The sequence below is a fragment of the Sesamum indicum genome, linkage group LG7, assembly GCF_000512975.1.
Source record: "Sesamum indicum cultivar Zhongzhi No. 13 linkage group LG7, S_indicum_v1.0, whole genome shotgun sequence".
Lineage (NCBI taxonomy): Eukaryota > Viridiplantae > Streptophyta > Magnoliopsida > Lamiales > Pedaliaceae > Sesamum > Sesamum indicum.
The window spans coordinates 11,136,986-11,145,761 of NC_026151.1; the positions used below are offsets into that span (position 1 = coordinate 11,136,986).

General features: G+C 39.5%; 3 protein-coding genes across 3 annotated transcripts; all 3 read left to right on the forward strand.

Annotated features, from left to right (window-relative positions):
* LOC105167097 lies at positions 1 to 2,604 on the forward strand. Its single transcript, XM_011086671.2, has 3 exons — positions 1 to 506; positions 679 to 1,053; positions 1,683 to 2,604. The coding sequence occupies exons 1-3, from the start codon at positions 231 to 233 to the stop codon at positions 2,325 to 2,327; spliced, it is 1,296 nt and encodes a 431-aa protein (XP_011084973.1). The 5' UTR covers positions 1 to 230; the 3' UTR covers positions 2,328 to 2,604.
* Positions 3,093 to 3,943, forward strand: LOC105167098 (17.5 kDa class I heat shock protein-like). The gene has a single exon (XM_011086672.2). The coding sequence runs from the start codon at positions 3,229 to 3,231 to the stop codon at positions 3,736 to 3,738; it is 510 nt and encodes a 169-aa protein (XP_011084974.1). The 5' UTR covers positions 3,093 to 3,228; the 3' UTR covers positions 3,739 to 3,943.
* Positions 5,540 to 7,625, forward strand: LOC105167099 (DNA-directed RNA polymerase III subunit RPC10-like). The gene is made up of 4 exons (XM_011086673.2): positions 5,540 to 5,692; positions 6,360 to 6,527; positions 6,611 to 6,701; positions 7,269 to 7,625. The coding sequence occupies exons 2-4, from the start codon at positions 6,414 to 6,416 to the stop codon at positions 7,394 to 7,396; spliced, it is 333 nt and encodes a 110-aa protein (XP_011084975.1). The 5' UTR covers positions 5,540 to 5,692; positions 6,360 to 6,413; the 3' UTR covers positions 7,397 to 7,625.

Sequence of the window (8,776 nt, forward strand, 5' to 3'; positions counted from 1 at the left end):
CACAAAGTCTCGCACGTTGTGTGGCGGCCCACGGTCGGTAGGTCTTCCCGCTACTCACCCCACATCTTTACTACATTACCAGTTCTAATCCTACTATACTACTACTACATCTACATACTTCTCCTCTTCACAAGCCAAAACCAAAACTTCTTCTTCCCATTAAAGTTTTCCCTTCAAAAACTCTTCTCTCAACCTCTTTATTCTATCCACACACGCACGAAACTCCTCCCATGAGAACGTTGTGCCCCAACCTCGACCGCGAAGATGCCCTCGAGACAGTGCTCGAGGTACCGATCCCGGAAGAGATGTTTGCTTCCAACAAGCACAAGTCCTGGCAGAACATGAAGTCTTGGATGATGAGGCCACAAGTCGACCGCCCGACATCCCTTTTTGGAGGCCGGGCTGCCGAGATTCAGTTCTTGCTCGGTGTCGTTGGTGCACCATTGATCCCTCTTCCTATAAGGTGTGATCGTACCGTTAACGATAACATCAAAGACCATCCCATTGTAAGTCATTGGACTATGTTTAAACTTTAAAAATTTATGTCATATTGTCCCTTATGATAAGAAACTTACAAAATAGTCCAGGTTATTACATCTAGATCATATGCCCAACTATGAATCTATCAAACAATACTTGCAAAATTGTTGTTGCCTAATGAATTATGACTTTGTGCAGGAGAGTTCCATGGCCAAATACATTGTGCAACAGTACATAGCGGCTGCAGGGGGAGAACATGCTTTGAACTCTATCGACAGTATGTATGCGGTGGGGAAGGTGAAGATGGCTGCATCAGAATTTGTGGCTGGAGATGACTTGATCAGCCTAACCAACTCTAAGGTTACAAAGATGAAGAACATGAAGCACGGGCCAGGTGAAATTGGAGGGTTCGTTTTGTGGCAGAAAAGTCCTGATTTGTGGAGTTTGGAGTTGATGGTTTCAGGGTATAAAATCAGTGCTGGTAGTGATGGTAAGGTGGCTTGGAGACAAACTCCATGGCAGCATTCTCATGCGTCCCGCGGTCCACCTAGGCCTCTTCGCCGATCGTTGCAGGTAACACCGTTGGGTGTTTACTGATCTTTCTACTTCTTTATCTTATTTTGATCAATGGGAACTGTTAAAATCTACTTAGTTTTTCATCATTGGTAAAAAAAAAAGAAAAAGGAAAATAGAAAAAGAAGAAGATAGGAGCCACTTCAAAAGTTTGATTAAACTGCTTTGTGGGTTCTTTTTGACTTTAGGAAAGGAAACGCCAGCCTTGAATTTTCAATTTATTACAGCTTGTTAGTTGTCAATTTTTCTTGCTACTTATGTTTGACAAAGAGAAGAAAAGTGGGCTTTAAACAGATTGTTATGTTGTTTAACAACTCATATTTTTGTCCCGTTTCTTGCTGGTCCATGTGGCCCCAGCTCATCCCAAGTCTTATGTTTACCTAATCAGAAGCTTCACAAAGCAGTCCTCGTATAAACGTATGCAACTTTTCCCCCTGAATTCCAAGTTCTTGATTTATTATTAGTCAAGTTATGTAATCAGTTCAGACATAAATTTCCTCGCATTCCTATCTAAACGTGTACAAAACTTGACTTAGCTTAAAATGCTTGTTCACACTTATTGAAATAATTAGAATAGTTCCATAAGATACAAAATTTGTACTGAGTTCTTGTAATCAATTATGTAATAGGGACTTGATCCAAGATCAACAGCGAACTTGTTCTCCAATTCCATCTGCATTGGTGAGAAGACGATCAAGAACGAAGACTGCTTTGTCTTAAAGCTGGAGGCTGATCCGTCCACCTTGAGGGCAAGAAGCAGCAATAATGTTGAGATAATCAGGCACACAATTTGGGGCTGTTTCAGCCAAAGAACGGGCCTTCTAGTCCAACTAGAAGACTCACATCTCCTCAGAATAAAGGCCCCTCAAAATGATGTCTTCTGGGAGACAACGATGGAATCATCAATCCAAGATTACAGAACGATTGATGGTGTCAACATAGCACACTCCGGGAGGACCTCTGTTTCGCTGTTCAGGTTCGGAGAAAATGCTGAAAGCCACACCAAAACAAGAATGGAAGAGATTTGGAGCATTGAGGAGGTGGACTTCAACATTAAAGGGCTGTCGATGGACTGTTTCTTGCCTCCGGCTGACTTGAAAAGGGAGGACGAGGGCTGTGGTGTGGTTGCTGGCGGAGATGTGACGAAAAACGGAATGTTGCCGTACAAGATTTTGGCCAACTCGTCTAGGATGGTTGGTGCAAAAGGTGCAAGAAAAGTAGTGGCTATTGAAGAAGATAGTTTGGAGATGTTTGAAACAGATGAAGAGTTGTAAAGACTGTAGCATGTTTGATCTTTGGTCAAATTTTTGTACATATAGATATAGTCTCTGGCCTGGCGCCAGTGAAGCCAAGGATTCCAATATTTAGAACTTATGGAGGCCTTCTTTCGAGCAACTGATCTTTGAAAGCAGCATCACAGCTCCAACACACACACACATACACTTCAGACAGTTTTTGCAAGTGACTAAGTTAGGTATCATTCATGCTATGTCTGTTATTCTGTGCACCAGAAACATGGATTATTGATACATACCTCTTATTTTTCGTGTACATCTCATTTTTAAAGGTTAGTTATATATCAATGCTAGACCAAGTGAGCATGTATTGCTGCAAAATTGCAAATATAGTTTGTATATAATTTACATTGATATTAAGAGGTTATGTCTAATTACACAGACATTTCCTATTTTTTATTAGTTACAAGTATATCCCATAAGATTTTAGATGTAATAATAACACCCCTCAAGGAGTGTACAGTGAACTTGTAATTTTATGCAAACAGCTCTTGGTAAATTATACTATAAAGAACGAGTATTTTTATAATTAAGATTAGTTTTAAAGAGCCAATGAAATAGCCCAAAATTACATTGAATAATTAGTGTCCAAATCTTTGCTCATCTGCCTGTTGGGCCTGCTTGTATATTTACAATTTCGCCCACGAATTTGTAATATTTTGTTAACCTCTTCTATAACAATCTTTACATAAATTAGTACTCTTTTAACGGAAGTCGAAATGTGAAAATTTCCGAATCTTGTAGAACCTTCGAGAACCAGAACCGTCTCGAACCGCATTCCTCCTAATATCTCACTTAAATTCCAATTCCACCATCCCGTTTTATCCACTCAAAAATCTACAGAGATATCGACTCCAAACTCATCCGTAGTGAGATCAACATGTCGCTGATTCCAAGCGTTTTCGGCCGCCGATCCAACAGCGTTTTCGACCCATTCTCCGTCGATTCCTGGGACCCATTTGAGGGCTGGCCGTTTAACTCCAACTTCAGGCAACTCTCGGACAACCTCCGCTCCAACTTCCCCTCCGCCTCTTCCTCCTCCGAGACGTCGGCCTTCGCCCACGCGATGGTCGACTGGAGAGAAACTCCTAACGCCCACGTGTTCAAAGCCGACGTTCCGGGGCTGAGGAAGGAGGAGGTGAAGGTCGAGTTGGAAGATGACCGGATCTTACAGATCAGCGGCGAGCGTAAGCGTGAGATGGAAGAAAAGGGCGATACGTGGCACCGTGTTGAGCGGAGCAGCGGCCGATTCATGCGGCGGTTCAGGTTGCCGGAGAATGCCAAGGTGGAAGAGGTGAAGGCGAGTATGGAGAACGGGGTTCTGACCGTGACAGTCCCGAAGGTTGAGGCAAAGAAGCCTGAAATCAAGTCTATTGACATCACAGGTTGATTGGCTTTTCTCTGCCGGAAATCAATAGACATGTGGTCAGTGGTTTGTGTGTGTGTTTGTTAATATAGAAATATAAGTAGTAGTTTTGTAATGTTGGTTTCTGGGATTGTCATAGGGGGAATAAAGGGTTTTGCAATGGCCGTGTGAGTACTTTGCTTGGAAATATCAGCAAATTTTCTGGTTCAATGTTTGAATTTCTTAAAAATTCTGTTCTACTCGACTATCTTATCAAGCTCGAAATATACGACCACGGCTGTATATAGTACACGGCCACGTATTTTTTCAAAATTTAGTGATCGAATCTCGAGAATTGTAGGTCGAAAATAATAGACAATGGTTACCTCAATAAACGAAAGTGTGTACGGTGGTTTGGTTCATGCTTCACCATCTGGGCGATAGCGTCTCGGATCGGAGGGCTCTTATCAAGTCGGGTCTTTCTTTCCGACCCATTTGTCTAGGAAAATTACAGAAATGCCCGTTAAGGGTATTTTTGGTAAATTATGATATTTCCTATCACTATCAAATATGAATTTGCAGTAGCATGTGTGTGGATTGTGGTTCAACTTGAAATATGCAATCTCGATCCATGTAATCTCTCCATGTGATGGGTCTTGAAGAATAAAATAAGTGCGTCAGGTTTGTTGAGGTCGTATCTGACGAAGATTTTTCGACGTTTAAGTTAGTTGATGGTCAAGAAATGTCAATTGATTCAAGCGAGTCATATTTGAGATATTTTATATGGTCTTTTTTGATACTGTAGATCAAACCAAGTGTCTTAATATGGGCTTCTCGTTTGGTGTATAGTCCTCTTCAAATTATGGGTCAATCTGCGGGGCAGGTCCTGGCGACCTCATACGTGAATCTTGACAAAATGTTCGTTTTGCCCTTAATGAAGGGCTTTTTGTCTTATAAAACTCTCATCATAACTCCTCTATTTTTTTAAAGTGTAATTAATTACCTTAGAAGAAGTCAAATAATTGCAATTTTTTATTTGAATTGTCGTCTCGATCTTTGTGGGCCACGTGTCACCATTTAAGTGGTTGTTCCTCGGTGCGCTCCTCCATAACTTAACTTAGCCTATATATATACCCCTTATTTTCAAAAAATTTCACCGACTCCTCTGCTGAGGTCGCTTTCACTCGATTTCGACTTCCATCTCAAGGTACAGTGTCTTCCTCTTCTAAACAAGTTCTAATTCAAAATCTTATGCAACCTCTCCCCGTATAAGTGGGGTGACTCCAATCCCTGTTGAGGGTTCATTTAGAGTTAGGTTTAAGTTTAGGTGTCAACCAGTTGGTTCAGCGGATTTGCTTGTCGGACACTACTCGAATAATGGCATCTTCTCATTCCATAGCGTGTTAACCTCGTGTTGTCTATGTCCTTCCAAGCGAGCTCAGTGGGATGTGTTTGGCTAGATAGACATGGCGCAAAGTGTCGTAAGCTCCTATACCAAATAAGGCGAAGGTTCAAATGTATAAATGTTGAAATGGAGCTCAAGTTTCGATATGAATATTTTCATTAGAATTTTCTCGTTGAAATCTTTTACTCATTTACACTTTATTTTAGAATGAAAAAAGAAAACAAATTAATATTAAAATATAAAAATTACACATTACGCACAACGTGCATGTATTTTACTAGTAATAATAAATAAATAAATTTCTGTTTTGCATTCTCGCTTTATTGGTTAAATTGTTTTACTTTTTGCTTCACAAATCAAAGAAAAACCTGACCTGAACTGAGTGATAAGTAGTAGCTGTAGGTGGTAATTACAAATTTCATAATCTTTTGGGGGACAAAATTGATATTTGCATTAGTATAGGGGGTTGCAGCTTCGAAATGATGACCACAACCACCCCTTTCCCTTAATTAATTACCTAACACCTGAAATTAGGGTTTTGGCCGTAATGACTTGTCAGCAAAACCTTCACGCTCCCTCTATTAACCATGGCATGTAAGCATCGGTTTCTTCCTTGTATAGTTTTCATGTTTTTTTATTTTTTGCCTTCCAGATTTAGTGGTCGTCGAGGTGTTTCAAATTGTTTCTTTTACAGTTTCATCAATAAATCTATATGGGTTTAATGATGGTAAAGCTTGAATGTTGATGTCATTCTTTTATGTTGGATGTTTTCGATGATTTTTATAGGTCTATGTAAATAATATGAAGGTTTTTAACTCGAGAAGGAAGCAATGAAGTAATTACCTCCGATTTTCATTACGTTATATGCCATATTGCTCACTCACTGATTAGGGATACCGAGTATTTTCAAGATTATATTGATTCCAATCGTTTCACGTTTTTCAATTTTGTACCCAGAAATTTACTTTTTATTACTGCAGCTAATTACTTGTTTGTTATGTCGTACTTCAGACAAAAATATCTGAATTAATTGTAATATAGTCCATGGGTTTTGGATAATTTATTGAATTGGTACTTTGTTCCTCTGATTTGTTCCCGGTAGACACTCAATTATGTTGCAATTTGAAATTATTCATCAAGAATCCAGTGCCTGCGGATTATCTAGATTCAATTTAACTGACAGAATCTTTGTCGTAAATAACCAATGGGGGTATGATTCGCCTTTCCTTTCATTGATGAATCGTCTTGTGGCTTCAACCAGCCGTAAGAATTTAGAGAAGACTACAGAATATTAGGGTATCTGATCTGAGTGCAAATGGAGTTCTGCCCAACTTGCGGGAATATGCTTCTCTATGAACTGCCTCACATGGAGCGCCCTGCCAGATTTTACTGTCCAACATGTCCTTATGTATGTCAAATAGAAAGCAAGGTAACTAATTTGATCTTCTTCTGTATATCCTGTGTCCTCTAGTTTTGCATTACTAATATGTATATGTCCTCATCTTCTGACAGGTTAAGATAAAAAGACACTTGCGCTTGGTTAAGAAACCAATAGATCCCATTTTCTCCGAGGACGACAGGAAGAATTTAAACAAAACTACAGGTCCATGTTGTATCTTTCTTTTGGAATTTTATTTCTGTTTTCTCATGAGCATTTGCAGGTCTTGCTTCTATTTATTTTGATAAGGGTTGCAATGAGAGCTCCTGGTGGTTTTACATTTTCACTTATAGATTTTTGTGTATTCTATCAGTGATTGTAATTCTCATGGTATGAAGGCTGCAGAAATCATTTTGCTTCTTATGGTGTTGATATGTGTTGCAGCCATTCGTACTATGTACAAAATTTATATTTTTGGCCTGTCTTCTTAGCCTCAAGAGTGGCTGGTTAACCCCTGTTTTCACAAGTTCAGTCTTTGGTGCAACGTAAAGAATAAGACTTATCCAACTTTTTCTCATGAATCTTGGAACGGGATCTTGATGAGCCAATATTGAGAATTTCCGATCTTTTTATATTTTCCTAGCAACACCTTGCATATTGACTTCAATGCAAAGAATTAGAAGAAGTTTCTCCAATTCTCTTTGGTTGAAGCATTGAATTGGTTGCTCCTTTGCATATAGAGAATTTTGTGTAGCATTTGATCAAACCAGCTGATGAGTTCTTGCTGTGCAGGAGTTAATTGCCCTGACTGCAATCATGGGGAAGCTTCTTTCACCCAAGTGCAGACCAGGTCAGCTGATGAACCAATGACAGTATTCTATACATGCACAAAGTGTAACCGCACTTGGACAGAAAACTAGAGCTTCTCTGCATTCTTTCGGTGTAGGGCTTCTTGTATACAGCTGACGACTGTTATCCTTCATGTTCGTTAAGCCATAGTTCTTATTTTGGAAAGTTTATTGCTGGTATCAGTGCATGTAGGCTGATGACGTTTACATTTACATTATATGCTTTCAAGTTTTTACCATGTCTTATTGCCTGCTGAAAATTTTACAGCAGAAAATGAATAAAAAGGCTTGGTATCACTCATCAAGATTGCAGTTTATACCTTTATGAGTCTTAGATGAACTTGGTAAAATTATTCGTGTTCTCATGAAGACAACGATGTGTAGTGCTGATGGTAGTCTGATTTGGCACAAAAAAATTCCTTTCATTTTATCTTCTACATAGGAAAAAACAAGCTCTTGTGTTATTGACTTGCTATGGGAAAGGATACAGAAAGGGGCAATTATACACATTTTTGTACAAGAAGATATAGTTAGTCTCCAGCCTCTAATAATACCGGATGGAAGACATAATCAGTTCTAGCTGGAAAGCCACATTCAACAAGGAGGTTCCAAATCCATCATTGCTCAAAACATAAAAGAAGATTTCGAAAATAAGTAAAATCCTCAGCCAGAGTAGGAAGGTTAAAAAGTAACAAGCAAATGATACACCACATCAATCTTCATTGAACAACCTCTTTCTTTTAGTTATCCATCTTTTTGTTGTGACCTCCATACACGACCAAATTGAAAAACGCTCAATCTGCAATACAAAAATTCGCAGCAGAGGAATGTATATATAGATGATGATTGCTCAAGTAGAGATGTCAATGGCCTTCACCTCGCCTCCTTTGGCACAGTGACTATGAGCACCCCATTCTCCATTGCTGCCTTCACCTGATGCTGCTCCTCTCCAGGCGATGCCATTTGTCATTTTTCTCCTCCTGCTCTTTGCTTCTCTCCCGCTTATCTGTAGAATTCTCCCATCCTCAACCTCCACCTTAACTTCCTCTTTCTTCAACCCAGGAACATCGAATGAAAACGTTGCTCCGGTGGTTGCCATTAAAGAAGCTTGGAATCATAGACATTTTGGGTTTCTGAAAGAAGGAATGACCACTCTGATGCTTTCTGCCTGCAGAATCTGGAGGAATAGAAGGAGCACCAATATTTATAGTCGTTGAGCAGACAATTCTCACGCCTTTCAGTTAAGTTCTAAGACGTTCACGCTTTCAGCAATTCTTACTTTACACCAGCTTCCAGATAAAAATTGTTCGTTCGAGAAGCCTATGCATCCTTCTTTATTATTTTTTTCTGAGACGGAATATGGATGGGGCAGTAGCATTTTAGGAAAGCATACGAAGTTTACAAAAATTAACATACGAATTTTCTGCCACTTTTTGTCTCAACTAATGATGT